At 38.6% G+C, this 27673-nt stretch overlaps 1 protein-coding gene across 4 annotated transcripts in view; it reads left to right on the top strand.

Annotated features, from left to right (window-relative positions):
• The window catches only part of large2 (LARGE xylosyl- and glucuronyltransferase 2), an 82429-nt gene extending 61159 nt beyond the window's left edge, over window positions 1-21270 (top strand). For all 4 annotated transcript variants that reach the window (XM_060877503.1, XM_060877501.1, XM_060877504.1 and 1 more), the window contains 13 exons: window positions 1305-1582; window positions 1859-1941; window positions 4646-4769; window positions 9162-9333; window positions 13298-13402; window positions 13503-13615; window positions 13710-13835; window positions 15487-15642; window positions 17829-17992; window positions 18208-18486; window positions 18684-18830; window positions 19331-19526; window positions 19612-21270. In XM_060877503.1, coding sequence (XP_060733486.1) covers window positions 1305-1582; window positions 1859-1941; window positions 4646-4769; window positions 9162-9333; window positions 13298-13402; window positions 13503-13615; window positions 13710-13835; window positions 15487-15642; window positions 17829-17992; window positions 18208-18486; window positions 18684-18830; window positions 19331-19526; window positions 19612-19809 — 2141 coding nt within the window. In that variant the 3' untranslated portion in view covers window positions 19810-21270. The remainder of the gene's footprint in view (window positions 1-1304; window positions 1583-1858; window positions 1942-4645; window positions 4770-9161; window positions 9334-13297; window positions 13403-13502; window positions 13616-13709; window positions 13836-15486; window positions 15643-17828; window positions 17993-18207; window positions 18487-18683; window positions 18831-19330; window positions 19527-19611) is intronic.
• Window positions 21271-27673: the final 6403 nt, after the last annotated feature.

The following is a 27673-nucleotide window of genomic DNA, read 5'->3' on the forward strand; positions in this document are numbered from 1 at the left end:
ACATTAAACATAAATAACATCCATGAAACAAATTCTCCTGTTATCCGTTATGTTGAGGCAGATGCCGTATACATACTCATTTCATCAACAGCATCTCTTTTTTTCTTAGTTTTAAAAAAAAAATGCAATGACATAAATAAGACAAAAATGCCGCTTGTCGTAATAACGATAATCCCGTGTCAGAAACGTACTGATTTTACAGAACTGTTGCAAAATATTCACTGACTGTTACATCAGATAAACCAACAATACTGCGGAAACATGTTAGAATTTATAATCGCAATACTCATGAATCTCTAAATGAAAGTGTTATACAGGGAAATATGTATGATACAGTATGATATCATATCAGGAGCTGGCCCAGTGGCCCAGTGGGTATCATGAGCCTCACAGCTCCAGGGTTCGGCTTTTAATCCTGAGATTAGGTGACTGTCTGTTTGGAGTTTTGCACGTTGTCCTTGTGTTTGTGTGGATTTTCTCCTGGTTGTCTTGTTTCTTCTGATCATCTAAAAACAAGATGATGTTTGGATTAGCTACTCTAATTTGCCCCTAGGATGGACAATGTGTGCGAATGGTGCCATGCAGTGTAGTGGCATCCCAGCATGGGTAAATTCTTCCTCGTTGCACCTAGTGTTATTTGGGACATCCACTGCAGACCTCACCAGGATGAAGTGGTTACTAAAGATCAATGAATAAATAAACGAATGTTAAAATAAACTATTTAGATTTGGAGTATTTAGTTTGAGCAGTGTTAATGTATTTAAACTTCATACTTTTTAAAGTGGAAGTTAATCCATAGAGTTCCAATTCCTTTGAGTTACTGGACATCAGCAGGCATTTTATAGACAAGAAATAAAAAAATATTAAAATTATATATAGATCCACCAACACCTAGTGAACTTCCTACAAATTCCCATTACCATTACTTAAAGTTGCATCAAGATGTCTGTCCCAGCATCAAGGTCTGTCCCAGCCCATAGTTTTTACCAGTTAAGATTCTCAGTAGAACTATTTCTGAAGCTCCTACTTTATCCACCTGTTCAGTGACTTCTACTCAAGAGCTTACAGTGTGTGGTCTGTCTATCATGAAGAACCTCCAGAACTCCAGCTCTCCTACTTTGATATTTTCACGGTCTATCTTCACATTATTTAATTGCCTGCTCCTGAATAAATTTTCATAGCTTTTTTTTTAATAAACATTGGAATAACCACCAGCAATAACCGAAACAAACATTAATAAGGCTCTGATCTCTTAATAATTTAAAAAAAATTCTGACATCTAAAATCTGGCCTTGTGATGGCAGATGGCCGCTCCTTACTCCTTGCTCCATGTCTTCTGGAGTCCACGGAGGCGCGCTTCCTCGAGCGGGAGGTGCTCGCATCACGTGTTCGACAGGTGGAGGAAGAGAATCGGCAGATCCGCCTCCAGCTCAGTCAATCCCAGGGCCAGACTGAAGGTAACTATGGCAACCAGCAGTGGGTGGCATCAGCAGATACGGGAGCAGAGGATGTGGAAAACACGGCGGAGGAACGGGCCAATCACAGCGAGTGTGTCCGCTCACCTACTGCAGAGAAGTGCGAGGTAAGGGAATTCGCGGCACTTGGGACGCTGTAGCATCGTGAGAATGTTGGTTCTTCTTTGTAATAGAGATCCATAAATCGTCAATGAAGCTTTAGGCGAGATATTAAAGATTTTTTATCCAAATATAAAAAATATATGATGTTATGTAAGAGAATAAAAGAACTCAGGCAAGCTTAGCTCTGTTAGGAACATCATGTGCTTAGTGTCACATCTCTCTTGTCTTTTGTCTGTATTTTGTATTTTATTACTTAATGTTTTCTGCACGTGTGTGTACAGCTGATTCATGTGGCATGTGTGTGTGCGGGTCACAACGCCAGCCGGGACGTGGTCACCCTGGTCAAATCCATCTTATTCCACAGGTAATCACAGAATACTCCAATTTAATTAATTGTTTCTGACTCAGTACATGATGTTATTATACAGTACAAACTTTTACTTTAGGTCAAGCCAGACTCAGTCTGAATGGAAAGATAAGAAAAAAAAGATTATTAGTCGCTCCATTCAGAAATGTATTCAATTATGTTTTTTAGAATTGTTTATGTCGCAGCCATGTGCAAAAATGCTTTACATTATACATGTTTTGCACATCAACCTTCACTCAATAACCCATAATGACAAAAGCAATCTCCAGAATACTTGGCAAATTTATTAAAAAAGAAAAACGCAATATCACATTGACAAGCATTCGGAATCTTTGCTATGGCCCTTGAAATTGAGCTCAGGTGTATCTTGTTTCTCTGGAGCATCTTTGAGATGTTTCTACCCTTTCACTAGAGTGTACCTGTGGCAAACTAAATTAATTAGACATGATTTGCAAAGGCACACACCTGTTCGTCGCTGTCGGGCGGAATCCTCATATCTCCAAAACCGTTATTTTTCAGGAAATGAAAAAATGGCGTACCTTATCTGCAGTGCACAGGGTTTAGTCCGTGTTGCAGTGGATTGTCTTGCGCTAAATTCCTGTCCTCAGACGAGCACCAGAACTAGCGGGGGTCGAGATTTTTTTTTCTTTGAGCCCAGTGTTTTGAAGACATTTACCTCAGAAGACGTGTTGATTCGTTGCGACTCTTCTTGAGGAGAAATATGACGCGAAGCTCTCCCGCGGAGTGAGGAAGAGGTGGACAGTTGAAGTGTCCAATGGAGTTATGAGATTTGTGCTCAAGCTATTTTCAAGACTTTAGATTGGTTAATAACTTGTAAAAATAACAGACCCACGTGGGGACTGACCAATAGCATCGATATGTGAAAAAATATGAAATTGACAAAATTTGGACATACGAGGTTTCCGCCCGACAGCGACGAATAAGATTTAACTGCTGAAAAGCAGCAGAACAATCAGCAAAAAAAAACAAGCCTTGAGGTCAAGGAACTGCTTGCAGAGATCAGATACAGGATTCTGGGAAAGGCTAGAAAAACGTCTGGTGCATTGAAAGTTCCCAAGAGTACCGCATTTTCCGCACTATAAAGCGCACCGAATTATAAGGCGCAGTCTCAATTACGGGGTTTATTTCTGTACTTAACCCATACATAAGGCGCACCGTATTATAAGGCGCATGCTAAAACATACGGTCTACAAAAAAAAGGTAACGGAAGCAAAACAGTGAGTTTAGTTCAACTTTATTCTACTATTTAACAATCACACATTATTTTTTAACCAATCTTCTCCCACAAATCCATCAAAGTCCTCATCTACTATGTCTTCTTAACTTGGTACAGTTCATTTTCTTGCTTCCTCCACTTCCGAACCATAGATTCATTGATGTTGAATTCTTTCACAGCTGCTCTATTCCCATTTATAACCGCGTAACTGATAGCCTGTAGTTTGAATTGTGCCTCATAAGCATGTCTCTTCACTGGTGCCATTTTGGGGGTTCTTATGTAAACAAATGTTGTCTTCTTCTTCTGATTTTTATTGGCGGATGGCAAACCAACTTAAGGTGCATTTACCGCCACCTACTGGACTGGAGTGTGGAGCGCATAATGGTTAGGAAGAAACAAATGTTGTTTTGCAACATACCGGTAGTATACCTACCGGAGGCGTGGTGGAGGTAAGCGTACGTACTGTACGTATTACGTAACGTTCTCTGATTGGTTTATCGCTGCCAGCGTACGTAGTATATGTATTATGTCCCTGTGTCAGCAGGAAATGATCCGACAGTCAATCAAGCGGAGCGCTTACCAAAGTCACACAACAACATTTTTACAGATTTTTGGAACTCAGTGCACACATAAGGCGCACTGGATTATTAGGCGCACGGCCGATTTTGATAAAATTTAAGGCTCTTAGGTGCGCCTTATAGTGCGGAAAATACGGTACATTGACCTCCACATTGACCTCCATTATAAATGGAAAAGGTTTGACAAATTCCTAGACGGAAGAGAACCTCCTTGGTAACTCTTGTTAAGCTCTAGAGATCATGATTGATGTTGGAAGATACTTGCAGATGGTCAACTGTTACTACATTGGTACACTCTTTCATGCTATTATGTGTCTTGCTTTCATGAGAAGTTCCCATCAGCCATAAAGCCCAGATCGGTGGAGTGTTGTGCTGATGGTTGACCTTCTTTAAGTTTTTTCCATCTCCACACACAATCTCTGGAGCTCAGCCAGAGTGACCATCAGGTTCTTGGTCACCTCTCTCATCAAGGCCCTTCTTTCCCAATTGCACAGGTGGGATGCCAACTCTAGGAATAGTCCTGGTTCTCCCAAACTTATTCCATTTAAAGGTGATGGAGGTCACTGTGCGCTTGTAAACTTTTAATGCAGCAGAGATTTTTATAGGCCCTTCTTCTGTGACATTTCTCTCATGTGGAAACCTTCCCAGAAGAGTGTAGTGGAGGATATTTTAGGTGCAAAAGTAGGAATAAATCTGGAATGTGATGTTCAGAAAGCACATATGGGTGTAATGGTCAGGTGTACAAACCTTTTGGCCATATAGTGTACAGCCTATAGTCATGTTATGTTTTTATATGATCTTCTAAAGTCTTATGATGGTTCTAGCTGTATATCCTTTTCATTTTTATCACCTATATGACTCTATTCTGTTTGCTTTCCCATTTCAGGAGAAATCCTTTGCATTTTCACTTCATAACAGACACGGTGGCCAATCAGATCTTAAGCACGTTGTTCCAGTCATGGATGGTACCATCAGTGCAAGTCAGCTTCTATGATGCTGATGAACTGAAGGTAAAACCTCACTATTTGTTTTCAAATCCAAATAGCTGTAGAACAGTAAATCCAACAGTAATTTTTTCTATAGAACAGTAAATCCATCAGCCATTATGTCCTCTTTGCTACTATCAGTGGACTTACCTATGGGATCTATTTATATTATATAGAAGTACAATAGTAATATATTTTAAATTGCGTAATCTATTATAGTCACTCCATCTATATTCATAATTTCTATGAGTGCGCATTGTGCTGTTGTAAAGGTCATTGAAGCTGTGACTTTAATTCATTATATGAAATATACATTAGATTAAATCTACTCTCAGTTTTTTCAGTGTGAGTTTTGAAGTGCAATGTTTTTCAGAGTAGAAAGCATCAGGAGCAGTTGTTATGCAGTAGTTATGTGAAAAGTCAATTTCTGCTCTAAGAACATAGTTCAATAACCAAAACTAGGTGGGGTTTTACTTACATTATGACGGTATAACTAAACAATGTAGTTTATATACGATACATACAGAAAGCCAGGAAAACTGTGTAACACCCCATATAATTATTAGATTATATCTGGAAATATGCTTTGTTTTAACAAAGATATATGACTCCATTCTTCTCTTTTGTTCAGCAACTAGCAATGCCCCATAAACCCAAGGCATCTTATTAGATTTTATAGCAAAGTCATTATAGTGTTTATTTCAAAATACTCAAACTATCTTCTCTATTTTATTAGTAGCAATAGAAGTAATGATGGTTATTGAAGACCAAAAGCCACTCCCTCTCAGGGTGACATTTTTATTTCCTATTCACAGAGAGGTCATTTTCTTATTTTATGTCCGGTCAAAATGAAATGTAATTGGTTCCATGGTAGCAGAAATAGGTTGAACCCCTGGTAGGTCTAGGCTGCAAGAAAAAGTAGTCCAAAGAAGAGTGAATGATAGAGTTCTTGGGCTAACCCTCCCAGTGGTAAGCAGTAGCTGTGGACGTACTGTCTGAGGTCTAGGTTCAATCTCTTCACTGGAATACTGGACTCTGTTAGCCAGAGGTGAGGCTGATGTTGATGCCCAGTCGCTCATGAAATCTCTCCAGGCGTGTTAGGTTGAGGGCCCTAGTCTGAGATGATATATTCAGAGTGGAAAATATCAGTGTTGTAATGTAACGGAGTACAAATACTTCGTTACTGTACTTAATTAGAAATTTCACGTATCTGTACTTTACTTCACTATTTAAATTTATGTCGTCTTTCACTTTTACTCCACTATATTTCCTAGATAAAATGTATACTTTTACTCCGATATATTTCCACTAAGCATCTTCGTTACTCGTTACTACAAAATAAAATGAGAAGAAATGTGTGCGACTGCAATAAGGGAGGTTTGGCGAATCAACGCTCCTAGATTGCATTATGCGCAGTCAGAGCTGGAGGCGTTTATCTATAACGTTAATCAGCGGAAAGCCGCAAAGACGGCAACCAAAAGCAGTGAAATGTCACTGTTCTTATTACCAGAGTTGATAGCACAAACAAAATATTAATGCAAACAATCCATTCAATACTAAATAAAAATAACATTTATTGATTTGGTCTTTGTCTTGTGAATATTGTTTTTTATTAATGACTGCATTCATTGGACACACTGTTTGTAGAGAATGCACACATACATGAACTGATCTGATTCAAGACTGGCATCATTACATCATGCATAAAATTTTAGTGTCCACTTTTGCCATTTAATAATACCATAACTTTTGGCTTACTATGTAGTCATATAATATATAATATAAAACTCTTCTTGTTTTAAATTCTCACTGAGGGCTAAAACCCCCTAAAGAACCGCTCCTGCTCTTATGCCTACCGAAAATCACTGAAATTTTACTTTTTACTTTTACTTCAAATACTTAAGTACATTAAATATCAGAAAATTACTTTTGATACTTAAGTACACTATATATCAGATACTTTAATACTTTTACTTGAGTGATATTCTAAAAGGTAACTTTCACTTCTACCAAAGTCTTTTTCTAGTACGATACTTGTACTAGAAGTATTGCTTTCTAGTACTTTATACAACACTGGAAAATAGGCTGAAACAAGGCCTCAAATGTCTTATAAACAGTTGCGAGACTTGGAAACACTTAGCCACTTCCATTTGGCAGACACCCGTATTCACTCTTAACTTCCATTTCATCTCTTCAACTAAGAGGTTAAGATTTCAGGTCTTGTTCAAGGGCCCAACAGCATTAACTTAGCAGTGGTGGGGTTTAAGCCATGATGTTCAAATTAGGTGCCAGACATTACTACTGACAGACTACTGAGCCACCAGTATGGTCCACTGAGAAATCCACTGAGAGATGCTTCCATGTCCATGGAGTATGGGCAGAGGTTCCGGCTTGCTGGCAGAGAGCTGTCCAGTTATCTTGGCATGATTAATGGAACAAGACTTCCATATATAAGAACACATATATATATACTTGACCACCAAAAAACAGGTGTCCTCTAACAGTTCCTTTGTCACCACAGTTGATTAGCTTATCCCTTATTGCCACTGGACATACATCGGTATGGTCTGTCTCTCAGTGTATGGGAACAACCAAGCAGGTGGGCTTGATGATACATAATGGGTTTGAGTCCACTAGTGCTGGGTTGTGCACACTTGACAAGGCATCTGTGCAGCCATACTTGGTATATATAAATGTAGAGTACCCCATGTAAAGAACTGTGGATTGGTAAGGAGATATATCTCAGATATATCTCAGATGACAGCCTGTACTGTAGGAGGCAGTACAGAAAGTTAAGAATTAAGAGGTGAAATTCGCACTTCACCACTTTGATGTAGTGTTCCAGATATTTCAGGACATGGTCATGGGACCATGGTGGTCTTCCACACTGTGGGAATGAAGAATACAGAATAAGTAAGGGTAGACCTTTAAGCTGTACCTTTCCTGAGCCAAGGTCTACAGTCTATACATGGTTGTATGGGGATCTGTCAGTCTCAGACCAAATGTTCTGCAATAAAGAACCTCCCCCAGAGGCAATCATGTATGCTCTCTCTCTCTCTCTCTCTCTCTCTCTCTCTCTCTCTCTCTCTGTATATATATATATATATATATATATATATATATATATATATATATATATATATATATATATATATTGCATGCATGATGTTTAATGTATAATTATATTGTTTCAACTCACCTGAAACTTTATGCTAAACAAATTAGTAATATCATGTGACAAAATGGCACTATGCTACCTCACACTACCAAACTACCACTGTTGGGTCCTTGATCAAGGCCCTTAACCTTCTCTGCCCCAGGGGCACTCTGTCATTGGTAACCCTGCACCTGACCTAACTTTCTATGCTAGGATGTTTGAAGAAAATAATTTCAATGAGCTGTTATGAATTTGTGATGAATAAAGGCTTCTTCTAATTCTAATTACTGATTATAGTTAATTCTATAATATGTGGACTGTGTAGATGACAGAAACCCAAAAAAAGCTTAATATAAGTTGTGGGTGCAATCTTTATGTATTTAGAATTCTGGCTAAACGGAGCACTGTGAGGGTGCTGTTGAAGTTTGGTCTGTTGCTGAAGCATGCTGATCATTTGTTACAACACAAGTTTTATGCATTGTTTATATATCATAATTTTAAGTCAGGCGGCACAAAGCCAGTAACGCTTGCTGCTTTTGTAAGTGGAAGCCATCAGGTTGTGCACACTGCAGCATCCTGATGCTAGCGCTATCCCTGGGAGGCCTTCTGCTCTCAGCATGAAGACTCTGCAGAGACTATGATGCAAAGGATTTTTCATTTTTGTTCACATATTTTAAACGATTATGTGGCTCTTTTTTTGTAACATTTGCTACTGCAATGACTTTTAAATTATTCAAGACGCAATTGTAAGTTGTTTTGTTGGGTCACACTGCATGGAAGCATCTGTGTGCTGATATTTAAAGACCATTTTGTTTTCAAATAGTACACAGTTTTATATGTAATGCATATTCATCAAATCTCTACACATATTCATTGCATATACATCTCTCTCTCTCTCTCTCTCTCTCTCTCTCTCTCTCTCTCTCTCTCTCTCTCTCTGTGTGTGTGCTGTTACCTCTGATTGTGCTGTTGTTTGGCTCAGAGCCCGTGTAATCATTACATGGATCTAAAAACACAGGAACTTTGCACTCTCAAAGTGGATGCCATCTCTGCAATTCAGTCTTTTATCTCTTGTCCACCAGATCACTTTGCCAAGCTTCTTCATCAATAAATATGTATGTGGTGAGATGAAAGAGACATTACTGACAAATCTCCTGCGTGAGATCCTTTTTGTGGGTAATGATGCCATTACAAGAGTTCAGGAGTATTGGTAACACCCTAAGCATCTTTTTTCTTTCTGTTTCTCTCTCATTATATAGCCGGAGGTTTCTTGGATACCCAACAAACACTATTCGGGCATTTATGGCCTGATGAAACTCACGCTCACCAAAGCGTTACCCTCCGACCTCTCGAAAGTCATCGTGCTTGATACGGACATCACTTTCGCCACCGATATTGCTGAGCTGTGGGCCATCTTCAGAAAGTTCACAGGTATTTGCTATAATTACTCTAATGACATTTTTGGTTGCCAAGCATCCAGGACTAAAAGCCACACTATTGTGAAATATAGTGATATACAGTAGGTTTTATTAAATTAGCACTCACATGCTAGCACTCACATGCCCCATGCAATGTAAAATAACTCTATACATGAATTTTTAAGGAGCATAACTTTTTTTAAGGAGAATTTTAAAATATCCTGACAATAACATCAGGATTAAAAACATTATTTCTATATTTTTTATATTTTAAAGTTGTTTTTAAAGCTAGATGAGGAAAAGAACAACTGGGTTATGATCCCAGCCATCACCATGTCATTAAAAATGAATACAATCTTGAACTCACTGCCAGTTTATCAAATGCCTCTAGGGAACTCAAAGGCCAACTTCTTGTTAAATTCTTAAATAACATATTTTCCAGCATTTGCCATAGCTCGTTTTATTCCACTCTGGTCTATATCAGTGGAGTCAAGAGCTCAATGATACGACAATACGATGATACAGAAACATTATTTAAATCAATGCCACGTTCTTCTTGCCAATGATATGTACAGAGTTTTTGTAAACCTGGCAACACTTTGCGTTCTCTATGGATTTTGGAATGCTTACAATCTGTCAGCATTGGACCAGTTTGCAGTGGTGGAACGAAGGTAGCTGAAAACATCTACACAGATCTATTAATAAGAGAAAATGCCAGACTTTGAATTTTGAGATTTGATCTAAAATTTGTTGTGTAATAGATCTAGGGCTCAATTTTTATGCAGTTACTTGTTTTTGTGGGCAGTATTGAATGTGTTTGTGCTAAACAAAGCCTGTTCCATTTCTTATTGCTGACTATGTAGACTTTGAAATGTGTTTGTCTGTTTGTCTATACTGGTATTTTCAAACATCTTCTAAAAATTGTTTGTCCACACTGAAATGTCTGAAAACGCCTACATCTACACAGCGCTCATGGCTAAAAACGTAAGAAGCTTTGACTCGAATTTCATCGCCATTTACATTTACAGCATTTAGCAGACGCCCTTATCCAGATTGACTTACATTTTTATACAACAGCAATTGAGGGATAAGGGCCTTGCTCAGGGGCCCAGCAGTGGGATCCTGGTGGACGTAGGAATCGAACTAACAACCTTCCAATTGGTAGCCCAACACCTTAACCACTAGGCTACCACGTCCATGAACTGATGAGACTGGTGTTAAAGAAAAACATAGATTATTTTTAAATAGATAACTGAAGAAGTGTTGTTGCTGTGGGAAACCCTAAAGTAAATGGCTACTGGCTTTAATTGAATAAGTCACACAAAAATATCTCCATTTTCAGAATCACACTGCACTACGCACTACAGTACTTTTTCTACCTTATTCACTTCTTTGAAAAGTTCTATTTCTGCTTGACAAAAATGCTGGCTTATTGAAAAAGATGTTTTTTATATCATTTGTATTTAACCGGATTAAAACCCCTTCCTGGCTTTGTGGTTAGCACGTTTGCCTCACACCTCCAGGGTTGGGGGGTCGATTCCCGCCTCCGCCTTGTGTGTGTCTGGAGTTTGCATGTTCTCCCTGTGCCTCGGGGGTTTCCTCCGGGTACTCCGGTTTCCTCCCCTGGTCCAAAGACATGCATGGTAGGTTGATTGGCATCTCTGGAAAATTGTCCTGAATGTGTGAGTGAATGAGAGTGTGTGTGTGCCCTGCGATGGGTTGGCACTCCGTCCAGAGTGTATCCTGCCTTGATGCCCGATGACACCTGAGATAGGCACAGGCTCCCCGTGACCCGAGGTAGTTCGGATAAGCGGTAGAAGATGAATGAATGAAAACCCCTTCCACCCTGAGGGCGAGCCAGGCAGAAATTATAAACCCTTTTCTTAAGCATAAAAAGCCTAAATGTATCTACACATGCAGCGTAGCAGACGTACAGGGAGAAGCTCCACTATAAGACTACAAAGACCATTTGAACCTACACAAAACATAATTCTGTGCACAATGATTACGCAACAAAACTGACACAAGCAATCGTCCACTACACGTTACACGGCAGATTCCAACAGTATAAGGATGAACACTCTGTGACCAAAAAAAACCTCTTTTATTAACCATCAATTATTTTTTGTTCTAAGTAGCAGAATTCTTCGAATACACCTTGTAAGTTTTGGCTCAAAAACAGGCCTAGTGTTGAACAGGTAATGGATTATATAACTTTCATTTATCTAGACCAAAAAAAAAAAAAAAAACAATAAAAAAACAAAAATTGCAAAATTTGTTGTCAAGAAATGAGGACTGAGTGACACCAACACAAAAAAGAAAGAAATGCATTCGTTGTCATTTGTTAAAAACGGATGAATATTTCCGAAACCAAAATATTGATCTAAAAGTGAGGTCTAATTATATATCACATCTGTGCTTGACAGCTAGTGGACATTTTGGCCATTAAATGAAACGAGATAAACAGTTTTAATTTGGTATCACACGGCGACGGATCTGTCTGAAATCATTTGGACCAATGTGCTGTTGGTATAAATAACCCAGTGAAGGAATTGGACTGTCGCTGTCCACACAGCAGTGCTGACCTTGAATCAGAAATCTGCCTTATATTTGCTTATACATTTACATTTATTGGGTTATTTTATTCGCTGATAATTTAACATGATTGTGTGAATGTATATTTTTCAAAGCCTATACTGGATGACTCACGGAGAAGGATTTTACATACATGAGCTGTCAAATTTATACATGGTTGCAAATGGAATAAAAAATACTACTTTAATGATTAGATTTCAAGGTAAATTGAGGCAGGTCTGAGCCAGACTAAAATCCACTTTTGAATGCTATAAATAAGTGAGGAGGTTTTAATTTAGTTTTTTTAATCGAGGTTGCTTTTGAAGGACGCTTTCACTTACACGTGTTTACAGTTTCTTCCCCTTTACCTTGTGTGTGTATACATATACATAAGTATATGTGGGACACAGATGGCGGGCCAATCATGAAATCACCTGCATGCTGAGCTCAGGGTAGATTTACATTTACATTTATGGCATTTGGCAGCGATGTCTTTATCCAGAGCAACTTACAGAATTGCTTTAAAGTCAAAGAACTTCAGGATGTTGTCCAGGATGAATAAATCGTGATACTGGTTCACTAGGTCACAGACTACGAATACCATCAACCTAGAAACATTGTGGCAAAAAAAAAAAAAAAAAAGGCACACTGACTCACTCAGGGCTTCAGGAATTTGTAGTTTTACCTGTTCATACCTAGCCTTCTAGGAGCAATATATCACATTGCTATATATTATATTAAATATATATAAATATAGTATATGTATTTTCTAAGTAAATGGTTATTTCTGCTCATAAGTTCTTGTTCATAAGCATCTAAAATTCTATGTAAGGTTATCTTAACAGAGAAAGAAAAAACAAATATCTCACACTGAAAGCCAATTCAAGCCTGATTCATTTTTTTATCAGACTTGCAGCCATAAAATAATTTATTTATTTATACTGATTGCAAATATCTGATTAGTTGATTTCTGTTCCACTGGCACAATGGAACGACAGTGTATTGATAAAAATAAAATAAAATAAAATAAATACTTTAGGACACTTTTGGAAGTATGACTTTGGATGTCGTTTGAAGACTCAGTGTTTTCAGACATCTCGAAGAAGTTCATTCCACCACCTAGGTGCCAGAACAGAGAGGAATCTTGATGCATAGCTTCCTTGTACCCTGAGGGATTACGGGTTCAGTCGAGCGATGTTAGAGGATCAGAGGTGTAGAGCAGTGTGCGGTATGATAAGTGGTTTGATGTAGATAGGTGCTGGCCCATTTTTAGTTTTGTAGGTAAGCATCAGTGATTAAATCTAGCAATGGAGTGATGTGGGAGAATTTAGAGGCCTGTGTGGATAAAAAAGGGTAGATGGATAGATGGATAGAGGGATGACTGGCAGTATTTCTCTTTGCAGCAAAGCAGGTGATTGGACTTGTAGAGAACCAGAGTGACTGGTATCTAGGGAACCTCTGGAAGAATCACAAACCCTGGCCTGCTCTGGGACGTGGCTTCAACACAGGTAAACAGAACCTGCGCACATGCTTATCACAAGGAATAAGACTGGGAACATACTATTTCTAATAATATTGTTAACAATTGGTGATCCTTTAATGCTCCAGGGGTGATCCTGCTCTATCTGGAGCGCTTACGGAAGCTCGGGTGGGAACAGATGTGGCGGTTAACAGCAGAGAGAGAGCTAATGAGCATGCTTTCCACTTCCCTCGCTGACCAGGTCAGGAAGATATGAACAAGCTGTTAATCTATTAACGATACACATGTTTTGGGGCATTTCTAGACATTGTGTGTGTGTCTGTGTGTTTGCGCAGGATATTTTTAATGCAATCATAAAACAGAACCCGGTTCTTGTGCACCAGTTGCCATGCTTCTGGAATGTGCAGTTATCAGACCACACTCGCTCGGAGCAGTGCTACACAGAGGTGTCAGACCTTAAGGTAAGACAATGTACGGTATTTGGCATGATGATTAAAGAGACTTATACACTGTATACTATATAGTCCTGAAAACAACAACATGGATTTCAATCACTAGTAAAGTTCTTTGAATGTAAAGAAAGGAGAAAATTGCTGTTATCGACTTCGCACCAACTGTGGGAAGCAATCGCAGGCATTTTGACAACCTATATCTGATAACAAGCTGTGCTTGATTAGGCTTATCTATATTCTCCTGCTATTGACTGTGCGAGGGAATGACACTTAACTAGCATGGCTGACAGTTTTTAGCACCAAATTTGTTAAAACCTGCTTTCTATCCCTAACATAAAGAAAAAAAATTAGAAAAGAAAATCATGAAAATCTAATAACGTATTTAATGTCATCTAAAACTGAGGCAGAAAAACTTGTGCTATCTGCGATGCATTTCGTGTATAGCACAAATAATGTACATTTACTTTTCTTTGGCGTTTTCTCCTAGTGATGATGGTGACAAAACAAAAACTGACAAACCCCACATATTAATATTGGCTCCTTTCCAGGTCTTCTTCTGTCTCAGCTAATTCTCACAGCAAATAAGAGCCACAGTTCAGAAATGAAGCAATCACGTCAACTAGACGAAACTGCCCTCTTTTAATGAGGCCTATTTTCCGTATCACATATAGACTTCACATTATTTTTTAACAGCCGTGGTCCAGCTTTCTGCTCTGCTGTTGTCTGCCTTTTACATGTTTTTTTGTTGCTTTGTTGTCAGAGAAACACACGCTGACAATCCTGTCACATTACACTTATTTTGTGTGTAATTGCAGCATTTCATGTATTGTCAAAGGGCTTATACTATAAAGCCAAACAGAAAAAAAAAAATTGCCGTTTATAGAAAGAGTCTCAAATAACTGGAGTTGTCCATAAACTATAGGTGCAATTATAATATATCTACTGAGGGTGTAGCTCTGTTACAGGTGAAACACAGCAGTGAATGTGGTTCATCATATATTAAAGTCTAAATTTTATATAATTTTCACTGAACAAGAACAACAAATTAATAAAAACCTAGAAATGATTTCGCTAATTATCACTTCCTGTTCCATCATAACCAAATCTATAGTTTGTTTATTTTAATAGGTTTATAGTTAAATGAGTAAAATAAGGACTGTGCTTAACATAAGCTCAAGATATCTTCATGATTTATTCTATGATATAAAATACCAATACCTACTGTATAATACCAGACTTTTTAATTAATTTATTTTTTGTTTGTTTTCTGTTTGTTTTTATGTGTCATGAAAATGGGACTACAGAGGTCATAAACATCATAAATAGGAAAACCGTTCACGCTCTTGCTAACGATTGCAAATTTTCACTCTTTCAGATTTACAAAAATATTACAGTGGATCCTTTTTTTTTAAATAAAGATGGAAAGATTTGTAATCTCAGTGGTGTTGAAATTGAAGTCATGTCTGCTGGTAATTGTACTAGATACAATCGGCAGCAGTCTCTTTAGTTATGTTATAACTGCTTGTCTTTAGCCTTTATAACTACACATTTATTAGAGACGATGTTATCAAATGTCAATTTTTGTTCCTGTGTAACAGTGCATGCTTATTGAGAACACAACTGAAGGAAATAGATATATGAGTGTAACTTTGTTGTACAGGTGATTCACTGGAATTCTCCTAAAAAACTGCGAGTAAAAAACAAGCATGTGGAATTTTTCCGGAATCTTTACTTGACTTTTCTGGAGTATGATGGGAATCTTCTCCGGCGAGAACTCTTCGGGTGTCCGAGTCAGGCAACCTCTGAGAGCACATGGGTGAGTTGACGGTAAATCTGTTTTGTGTGCAAGATTCCTTTCAACTTCTAAGATATTCTAGTTATCAGCGTATTTTATTGGTCTTTTATCCATAACCTTAATTACTCTAAAGCAAAAACGCCCTGTAAATAATGTGAAATAAATGAAAATGAAATATAAAGCTCTAATAAGCAGCCTGCAATAGCTGGTATCATTTTATTGTACAAATTTGAATAATAATAATAAGAAGAAGAAGAAGAAGAAGAAGAAGAATACATTGAATAATTTTAGTACAGAGGAGTCCTCAGATATATTTTACATTAAAATTAACATTAAAATATTTTTATTTTAATATATTTTTTTTTAAATGAACCTCTATTTTCAGTAGCTTTATGGTAAAAGTTGAAACCTGAACATTTTTTTCTTTCGTTTATGGAATATGTAAACATTTAAAAAAAAGGTTAAAAGTATTGGCAATAACATGGGTTATGACAGCTCTAGTAACTATTCCTATGATTTCTAAGGTTCTTGCAAATATTTGCATTTTTTTCAATCATGATACACTATGTTGGCTTAGTCATAATACAAACCGAATAAGAGCTGCTCATCATGCTTAAAAAGAGTGGTTTTATATATAGAACCTAAAATGGTTTTACAATTGATTTTATACATGGAATGCTTCATTTTTTCTATATACAGAAACATTTTGTTAGGTTGGGGGGCACGGTGGCTTAGTGGTTAGCACATATATTGAGCAAATATATCTAAGCAGATGGTCTCATTTCATCTAAACGTATTAAATTCGGGGGCAAGGTGGCTTAGTGGTTAGCACGTTCGCCTCACACCTCCAGGGTTGGGGGTTCGATTCCCGCCTCCGCCTTGTGTGTGTGGAGTTTGCATGTTCTCCCCGTGCCTCGGGGGTTTCCTCCGGGTACTCCGGTTTCCTCCCCCGGTCCAAAGACATGCATGGTAGGTTGATTGGTATCTCTGGAAAAATTGTCTGTAGTGTGTGAATGAGAGTGTGTGTGTGTGTGCGCTGCGATGGGTTGGCACTCCATTCTTGATGCCCTGCCTTGATACCCAATGACACCTGAGATAGGCACAGGCTCCCCGTGACCCGAGAATAGTTCGGATAAGCGGTAGAAAATGAATGAATTGGATTTTGTTAGGTTCAGTTAAAAGAACCCAATGGAGTTCTTAGAAACTAGTTACATGGGTTTTTTTATGACGATGATTAGGGTTGGGAACCGAGAACCCTTATTCAGAACCGGTTCTGTTTTTTAACAGGAACCGGAACCGCGCAGAATTTTCAAGTTTCGGTTCCAAACGCGGTTCCGATGCGATGACGGGCAAAGCGATGGGAGCGGTCACTTTAAATAGCCATGTCTTACCTCATGAATATTAATTGTTTTACAGTCACGCAACCAAATTATCGCAGCTTACCACAGAAATCAGTCACTCGCACTGCTGTGCTGAAGTACGCTTTGTCTAAAAAAAAAAGTATAAAGTTTGGATTCATTTCCAAAGCTACAACAATGAAGCAAATCCACCCCCTCTAAGCCAGGAAAGGTCTCGTCTTCTCCCAGAGAAAGCAGACATGTTAATTTTTCTTCAGACAAATTGCTAACTGTTTTGCTAAGTTGTAATTCTGGATGTTAAATTTGATGTTGGATTTATTTAAATTTAAATTGATATGAATTGAAATGCTCTGTTTAAAATATTTAAAGAGTGATTAATAAACACAAATGGAATTGTTTAAGTATTGTGCATTATTTTTCACATTTCTTTTATTATGGAATCGGAATCAGAACCGGGAATCGTAAGGCAGAACTGGAACCGGAAAATTTCTTTTGATACCCAACCCTAACGATGATGATTGTTATTGACACAAACGATGACAGTGTGTTATAAAAAATGTGAATGGTATTGCTAACATTTTTATAACATTTGTTAACATTATTTATGAATTCATTTTTAATTATTTGAGTTTCTATCCATTCAGATTTGATATTTCACATCTTTGTTAAACAATCAGATCTTTTCTCAATTGTCATTCATAAGCATGTCATTTCACAACATCTCACAGTGTTATCCAAAAAGTATTGGCACCTCCTCTTTAAGAGTGTATTTGGTTACGCTATTCACCACAATCATTAAATTTACTTTATACACCATTAAAACATTTTGTTTGTACTGCTGTCCTTCAGCTCCAGAAAGCACTTGAGGAGCTGGATGAGGATGACCAGTGCTATGATTTCCGGCGTGAGCGAATCATGGTGCACCGCATACACCTTTATTTCCTGGAGTATGAGTACACGTCAACCGATGACGATACAGATGTCACTCTGGTGGCTCAGCTGTCAATGGACAGGTGAGAAAGGCCATGCTGCTGAATGAGCTCAGTGTTTACGCTCTTCCATAGATTTCCATGAGTCGCTATGGTTTGAATAAAGCACAGCATTTTCTAAGGCATTTTTATAAGATTGGATTTGAAGGATTAAAGAGCTGTTATTTTCTGTCTCGTCTTAAAAAGCAGCTAATCCCCACTGACAATTTGTCTTGCCCGGTGCATTCTATACTGTGCAGACTGCAGATGCTGGAGGCCATCTGTAAACACTGGGAAGGACCCATCAGTTTGGCGCTCTACATGTCGGATGCTGAGGCTCAGCAGTTTTTACGTTATGCTCAGGCCTCGGAGGTACTCAAAAACCGCAAGAACGTAGGATACCACATCGTCTACAAAGAGGGCCAGTTCTACCCTGTTAATCTGGTGCGCAATGTGGCTCTCCGTAATGCCAAAACCCCTTACGTCTTTCTGACCGACATAGATTTCCTCCCTATGTACGGACTCTATGATTACCTCAGGTGAGTCAGTAAAGATTTCTTACAACTTTAGATAAACATCTTAAAAAGGGTTCCTCATGCACAAATTATTCCTAATGGAACTATAAGGAACCTTTTTGTTCACATTGAATAAGGTTCCATTGCTTTGCTTTAACATGCCAATGACTAAAATACCATCTTGCATTTCTAATTTGTGTGTGTCAATTGGCTTTTTGTAGAAAATCCATCGTCCAGTTGGACATGGCCAACACCAAAAAGGCTCTGGTAGTGCCAGCCTTCGAGACTCTGAGATATCGCCTCTCCTTTCCAAAATCCAAAGCCGAACTGCTATCCATGCTAGACATGGGGACTCTCTACACCTTCAGGTATATTAACCAGTACTAGTCTTAACTCTCTACCAAATGTATCGGTATTAATTTCTAATGCATGAGTGTGTGTATTGTCTTGTATTGTATATAGGGTGGATTATATACATACACCCTATATACTGTATGTACACCTCCTATTTGCATCTGTATGTATAACCTCCTATTTTGCATCTTGTATCCATTTTTGAAAATGTTATCTGTTTATTCTGTAGAAAGTATTCAGATTTGTTATGCATGGAATCTATCCTTAAGTTAAAGAATATAAGGGTCACCGGTTCGATCTTGAACTTTGTTATTGTCTCTGTGTGAGTATTTCTTCATGTTCACATAGGCTTTGTGCAGGTTCTCCAGTTTCCACCACTAAATTGTAACTAAGTGTTTGCATGTGCCAAAGGTTACCAAGATACTGCAGATTCACTGTGACCTTGACCAGAATGAAGCAGTTACTGAAGATGAATAAATTAAATTTTTTTTTCTTCAAATCTCCTGACTGGTAGGTACCATGTTTGGACCAAGGGTCACGCACCAACCAACTATGCCAAATGGAGGACTGCCACTACACCTTACAAGGTGGAGTGGGAGGCAGACTTTGAGCCCTACGTGGTGGTCAGGAGGGATTGCCCTGAGTATGACCAGAGATTTGTGGGCTTTGGCTGGAACAAAGTCTCCCACATCATGGAGCTTGATGCACTGGTAAGATGTATTTATAGTTGCATTACCAGTTTAAGAGACTTTTGGTTGACTCATTACTTACAGAGCACTCTTGGTTCTCAAACAGGAGTATGACCTGATGGTGTTACCGAATGCCTTCATGATCCACATGCCCCACGCGCCCAGTTTCGACATTTCGAAGTTTCGCTCCAGTCCGAGTTACCGGTTCTGCTTGACGACTTTGAAAGACGAGTTCCATCAAGATCTCTCCAGAAAATATGGTGCTGCTGCTCTGAAGTACCTCACTGCTCAGAGGAACATTTGATTACAGCCCTTAATGTATGTCCATGCACACCAGGGACACCACCAATCTGTTCCTGGAGGCCTGTTGGCCGCATGCTGCTCTCAGACATGTGCTATCGATGTGTCTATTGTGTGTCAAGATACTGAACTCTTCTCTCACACGTCTGCATTTCTATTAAATCTGCTGGATGCAGATTAGACTGACTGGAGCTTTAAACCTTGTTTTTGATTATAGTTGTCACATTTAAGACTCACAACAGCGATGTCAGCACTATCCCAAGCTATGACAAAATAAAGACTTAAAATTAAGATTAAAGTGAAACCCGTAACAAGATGGCTAATATCTAACCAAGGGTTTCAACAAATGGTTAGCAGTGTTAACTGAAGTCTACTGTATGTCTATTCGTAAAGGTCTGGCAAACGAATTCTCAAAAGCGCAAGAGATCTCGATCAAGGATTTTTTTTGACAATCAGGGCTTTCTCTTGGCTAAATATAAACAGCAGGAGATAAGCAAAGTTGGAGAAAGGTAGTGAACTTTTTAAAGCCTTTTTTGTTTCCGGAAAGGGCGTCCCAACTGGAGGAAAAGACGAAGCCTTATGAATCCCTCACTATTTAAGATATTTATGCTTTTTTGTTTCTTTTTAAATGACATGGCCAACGAATTGGGGGTTTCGACTAACAGGATATGTTTTGCTTAAAAGATTATGAGGAGGAAAATATGTCACATTATTTTTTCATTTCTACACACAGAGTACCTTCAGTGACTGAGAGAGCGAATGCTTGATGGAGATACAGTACATAACTTGTATCTCTAGTGAGGATATGGGCTTATTTGCTTTCCATTAGGCATGACAGGTTGTCCAGACAGACGTGTGTTATTGCTGCATTTAGGACTGTCACTTCACTGTCACATGTTTTGGCATGCATATTCCATATCCAGCACTGTAGCATCTCATCAGCTTTTATCTCACACTCACTCTGACCATTTAACAAAATGTTTCAAATAAGAATACATCTATTAAAAACTATGAGTGATCTACAGTATACAAGGGACCATCAAAATGACCCCATAACTGTTCAATTCAAATGTATTATTTACTAATGAAATCTTGGAAAACTATTGTATATGTCAGGCTGTAATACAGTTATAAAAATTGTGAACAGTATACAGATAAAAAAATGATTGTGCAAACCCTATAAAAAGTGTTACTAACTAATTGGTGGGGAAAATGTGAGAGGTACATCCCCGGCTCATTACAGTTCATCTATCTCACATCGTTCACTCTCTAAGACTGCAGACACTGCAGTACACGTCTGCAGTACATGCCTGTGCCTTTGCTGTATTGTGAAACTGGATATTGATTGTACTACTGTACATGTCAGCGGGGCCTGTGAGAGGTACTCTATTTATTATTGACTTAAATCAATCATATTTTTCTATGTAGGGGTTAAGTGCTTTAAATAAATTTGCCCTTTTTCTAAGATGGTTGGCTGCAGTTTTCATTTTTCAAAGTGTGTGTCAATACTTTTGTTTAAAGGAAATGTTTTTTGATCTGATTGCTGGAAGACAGCATGGTTGAAGCAGGTAACGTACAGTATACACAAGCTTAAGGAAGAGGGGTCAATATTTATGGTTTAGCAGTTATGACACTGTGCAGATATACTGTATAGGACACCTGAAATATTTTTGCAGACCAAAAACCAGCTTATTGCATGAAGGTACAAAGGACATGTCTGCTAGAATTTTCTTGTTAGCAATCATGGCACTACTGACAAGACTAATGAGGAAAAAATGAGAGGAAAAATTGAACTATAGGCAATACAATGTTCTGAAATGCACCACTCGTCCATGACAGATTACACTGTACACAAAACAAAAAGGTTTTAATACACTGATAAATAGACTGTAAGGGAAAAAAAGTTCAAGCAGAAAGAAAATTGTGTGCTTCTCCTTGATGCCTTACTCATGTCCTTCAGCTGGAGGAACTCAGTTAGAGCCAACTCAGTGGTTAAAGCTTATGGGTTACTGATCAGAAGGTTTGGGGTCACGCCCGAGCACCACATAGCTGCTGTTTTTGGGCCCTTGACCAAGGCCCTTAATCCTTAATCCTGCTCTACCAAGGCTGATATAACAAACTGGGATATTTTTACATATGTAACATACACAAGTAAAATTCAAGATTTTGTTCGTCACATACACAGTTACAACAAAACGTACACAGTATACAACTTGATATAGATAGATAGATAGATAGATAGATAGATAGATAGATAGATAGATAGATAGATAGATAGATAGAGTACACCCCTCACATTTTTGTAAATATTTGAAATACTTTTCATGTAAAAACACTAAAGAAATGACGCTTTGCTTCAATGTAAAGTAGTGAGTGTACAGCTTGTATAACTGTAAATTTGCTGTCCCTTTAAAATAACTCAACACGCAACCATTAATGTCTAATCCGCTGGCCACAAAAGTGACTACAACCCTAAGTGAAAATGTCCAAATTTGGCTCAATTAGCCATTTTCGCTCCCCGGTGTCATGTGACTCGTTAGTGTTACAAGGTCTCAGGTGTGAATGGGGAGCGGGTGTGTTAAATTTGGTGTTATCGCTCTCACTCCTGGTCACTGGATGTCCAACATGGCACCTCATGAACTCTGAGGATCTGAAAAAAAGATTTGTTGCTCTACATAAAGATGGTGTAGGCTATAAAAAGATTGCCAAGACACTGAAACTGAGCTGTAGCACGGTGGCCAAGACCATACAGCGGTTTAACAGGACAGGTTCCACTCAGAACAGGCCTCACCATTGTTGACCAAAGAAGTTGAGTGCATGTGGTCAGTGTCATATCCAGTGGTTGTGTTTGGGAAATAGACGTATAAATGCTGCAAGCATTGCTGCAGAGGGGTGGTGGGTCAGCCTGTCAGTGCTCAGACCATACGCCACGCACTGAATCAAATTGGTCTGCATGGCTGTTGTCTCATAAGGAAGCCTCTTCTAAAGATGATGCAGAAATATCCCACAAACAGTTTGCTGAAGATGATGCACAAGAAAGCCCTAGACAAGCAGACTAAGGACATGGATTACTGGAACCATGTCCTGTGGTCTGATAACACCAAGATAAACGTATTTGGTTCAGATGGTGTCAAGCGTGTGTGGTGGCAACCAGGTGAGAAGTACAAAGACAAGTGTGTCTTGCCTACAGTCAAGCATGGTGGTGCGAGTGTCATGGTCTTGGATTGCATGAGTGCTGCTGGCACTGGGGAGCTACAGTTCATTGAGGGAACCATGAATGCCAACATGTACTGTGACATACTGAAGCAGAGCGTGATCCCCTCCCTTCAGAGACTGGGCTGCACTGCAGTATTCCAACATGATAACGACCCCAAACACACCTCCAAGATGACCACTGCCTAGCTAAAGAAGCTGAGGGTAAAGGTGATGGACTGGCCAAGCATGTCTCCAGACCTAAACCCTTTTGAGCATTTGTGGGGCATCCTCAAACGGAAGGTGGAGGAGCACAAGGTCTCTAACATCCACCAGCTCCATGATGTCTTTATGGAGGAGTGTAAGAGGACTCCAGTGGCAACCTGTGACACCCTGGTGAACTCCATGTCCAGGAGGATTAAAGCAGTGATGGAAAATAATGGGAGACAAACAAAATATTGACACTTTAGTCCCAATTTGGACATTTTCACTTAGGGGTGTACTCACTTCTGTGGCCAGCGGTTTAGACATTAATGGCTGTGTGTTGAGATATTTTGAGGTGACAGCAAATTTACACTGTTATACGAGCTGTACACTCAGTACTTTACATTGTAGCACAGTGTCATTTCTTCAGTGTTGTCACATGGAACGATATAAAATATTAACAAATATTTTTTTAATAAAATATTTACAAAAATGTGAGGGGTGTACTCACTTCTGTGGGATACTGTAGATACTATATTGGTCCCGGAGAAAACTCGTCCGATTCCTTCTTAAACTTTATTAAATAATTATTTATTTAAGAAATAATAAAAAATGGATAGTATAGACATAATAGAAATACTACAAAATAAGAATAATATGAAAAATATAGAGAATTAAATGCACAATTATGTCAAACGTAGTAAGAGAGCAGAATGTTTGAACAGTAAAGATTATTAAGAATGTGATGTGGAATAATGAAGAAGACAGGAAGCTACTAGATCAAAAAGATGCAGGTTTTTCGCTCACAGTATAAAGCTATATTTATATGTATTTTTTTATATGTCAGAAAGTTTTCACTGCTTAGTCTGTCTTTTAATTTTTTTCATTCAAATTGTGTGAATGTAAAATACCAAACGCATTTGGAATTGCTGTTAATTTTGTCCCCTGAAGCATGTAAGCATCCTTCAGAAGAAGGACAGCATAGTCATAAAGACTCGAGCATGGACTGCACCTAATGGGCTTTAGTCTGATTCGGTACAGGAACTACATAAAAGTTGCTTTGAGCTACTTCGAAAAAAAAGATGAGTCTGGATTTTGAGATAAGCTTAAAAGAAATAGAAAATAGAACAAGCCATTTTTTTTTTTTGCAGTTCTCTCAAGGAAAAGTGCTGGTGCGTGCGACAGTAGACGTCTGTAAAATCCTGATGTGATCACTGTCATAGCTCTATTGCTAATCAGCCTTTTCACATAGATAAGAGACAGAAATGTCAGAGAGCTCACAATCTCCGATTTCAAACAGACTCGAAAGATCCTCCTAATCAGAACTTCTAATTTCTGCTTCTTTTGCGTCATAGAGGAAGAAAAAAGCAGACACAAAGCAGTAAAACCAGACAAAGTGGACTTCTGTCTGCTGATTTCGAGTGAGAAGGTTGGAAGTGCATCTATCAGGAGAACAGAAATTGCAATAACTCAGGTTTTTTGAGAAAAATAGTCAGTTGATATACGACAGTACACGAAAACTATGATAAGACAATTGAAATAGTTATACATTATTAACAAAATTATTCATTCATTAATCTTCAGTGAGAGCTTTATGTTAATTAAGGTCGTGGTGGATCTCAAGAACTCTAGGAGGGAAGCAGGACTACAACACAGAGGTGGGAGTAAGTCACACATGTGCAAGTCACAAGTAAGTCTCAAGTCATGAATGTCAAGTCAAAGTCAAGTCAAGACTTTTTTTAATATTTGTCAAGCAAGTCAAATTTGCGACTTAAGTCTGACTCAAGTCAAGTCGAGTCTCCATCTCTGAGTCATTTAACTCAAGTCCGAGTCAAGTCTCAGTTCATGAATGTTAAGTCAAAGTCGAGTCTTTTTTAATATTTGTCAAGCAAGTCACAAGTCTCAAATTTGCGACTTATGTCTGACTCGAGTCAAGTCATATGACTCGAGTCCCCCATCTCTGCCACACCATGGTTGGGATTAATCCTTTAAGCACCACTGTGGAGTGTAACCTGGTAAAGAAATTCAATGCTAAACATGAACACAACAAAAACAAGCACAAATCACATTTTTAGCTGCTGGTAAAAGGATTTAAAACAATAACCGAACCCTTGCACTTCCAGTACACCTAATACTGGGTGTTATCACTAAAACAGCTATATAAAGGTGTCACTGTATTGTAAATGGAAACCCGCACGCAGACTCACTTTAAGTGCTTTTGACATCAGAGATTCATCAAAACACCTTCACTATAATAATATTAAATCATGGCATTGAGAAACGAGCTATACAGTAATCCTGAGAGATTCATTTGTTCAAAAGGCAGAAATGAGCTTCCACAAATATAATACCTGCCTGTCAGATGTATTAATTAAAGCACACAATCACTGTTCCTGAAGTGACTTTGAGGATGCAGTCAAAATCACAGCATGCATGCTAAATAAATATAATGCTAAATGAAAAAGATACTGGGGGCACGGTGGCTTAGTGGTTAGCACGTTCGCCACACACCTTCAGGGTTGGGGGTTCGATTCCCGCCTCCGCCTTGTGTGTGTGGAGTTTGCATGTTCTCCACATGCCTCGGGGGTTTCCTCCGGGTACTCCGGTTTCCTCCCCCGGTCCAAAGACATGCATGGTAGGTTGATTGGCATCTCTGGAAAATTGTCCCTAGTGTGTGATTGCGTGAATGAATGAGTGTGTGTGTGCCCTGCGATGAGTTGGCACTCTGTCCAGGGTGTATCCTGCCTTGATGCCCGATGACGCCTGAGATAGGCACAGGCTCCCCGTGACCCGAGGTAGTTCGGATAAGCGGTAGAAAATGAATGAACGAATGAGTAATTGTTCTTATGGCATTAACAAAGGCAACTTCAGGACACAGGATGTTTGGTCACATCACATGACACGGTTGCTGATTATATTCCTTGAACAGCACAACCTATTGTGATTTATACCTTATATATTCAATTCAATTCAATTCAATTCTAATTTATTTGCATAGCACATTTAACAAAAGCAGCTTTACAGAACATAAGAAACATTCCTATGATAGATAAGCAAAGTTTAATATTCTACAAAGATTAATATTATACAAAAGTTCAAGATTAATATTAGACTTATATTTAAATGTGTTTGTATTTATCCTCACTGATTAATCCTGAGGTGACTGAGGCGACTGTGGTGAGGAAAAACTTCCTTAGATGGAAGAGGAAGAAACCTTGAGAGGAACCAGAAACAAAAGGGAACCTCATTCTCATTTGGGTGACATTGGAGGGTGTGATTATAAATTGCTATACACACCAGAGAGTGTTATTATGAATAATGTCCTTTCTACAGTCATATACTGTACAGTCTGGAGTTGCCGTCTTCTCTTTGAATGTCTGAATCCTCATGAAGCGGAATCCAACAGGAGCTGGTACATCTTTAGATGTCTCAGGATCCTCACAGGTTCGGACTCTTCTCACTGAAGGTCCGTAATCTTCATGAAGTGGAACACAACTGGAGCTGGTACAATCACTGGATGCCTCAGGATGGGTAGAAAAAGAGAAGCAAGTGGAGAGGAATTAGCGTAGCTGCTGTTCATAATAATAACCAGCACTAGATAATAATGTGCATTTGATCAGATGTACTGGAGCACACGGTTATACCATGTATTATGTGTATGCCTGGGCTAAAGAAATGTTGTATATTTGTAGCCCAAATGTTATTGATTTCTTGGTAGCTGATGTTTAAATGCTTTCTGTCAGCCTATACATGAATATAGTATCAAATACAATGAAATGTTGTTGAAAATCCTGTACAATTGCTTGCTGTATAATATTAAGATTTTCACACTAATGAGACAGGAGGTAGAGGCTGGTGTAGACGTTTCCAAATGCATTAGAGCTAAAGCCAATCACTTAAAGGACAAGCCTGGCTTGTGGAAATCTGGGAGTGATGAGTTGCTCACTTCCTGAACTGCTAATGCTAATGCATTTGTAATTGGTTGATATGGCTCTTTATAACATTAGGATGAATGGAGCTCAGTTCACGTTAGGTAAAAGTCTCAGACAGCTTCCTCAGCAGGTTGTCAGTGAAGAGTGAAGAAGCAGACAAGCTATATACAGAACAAGCAGCTTAGTACAAGGTAAGACATTAGAGCTGGAAGACACAGAACATGAAAAGTCTGTTGGTTATTTTTGGTTAATTTATTCGTCTTGGTCAGTGACTGTTGCTGGGGCCAGATCAAATATACAAGGATGTCATAAACAAGTTTATTCTCTCCTCCAAAACAGGCAGGCTAGGATCAGAACAAAACATCAGGGCCTGTATTCATAAAGATTCTAAGAATGATCTGCGAGAGCTCTTACTATATATAATATATACATTTCTAACTGGGAATCTTAGCTTAAGATTGATTCGAGGCCGAACTCAGAGCAAGGAAAATACAACTTTTATCTTAGACAGGAGGCGGGGCTAAACCTGTTGCTAAGTGT

Source organism: Tachysurus vachellii, chromosome 9, assembly GCF_030014155.1.
Source record: "Tachysurus vachellii isolate PV-2020 chromosome 9, HZAU_Pvac_v1, whole genome shotgun sequence".
Classification (NCBI taxonomy): domain Eukaryota; kingdom Metazoa; phylum Chordata; class Actinopteri; order Siluriformes; family Bagridae; genus Tachysurus; species Tachysurus vachellii.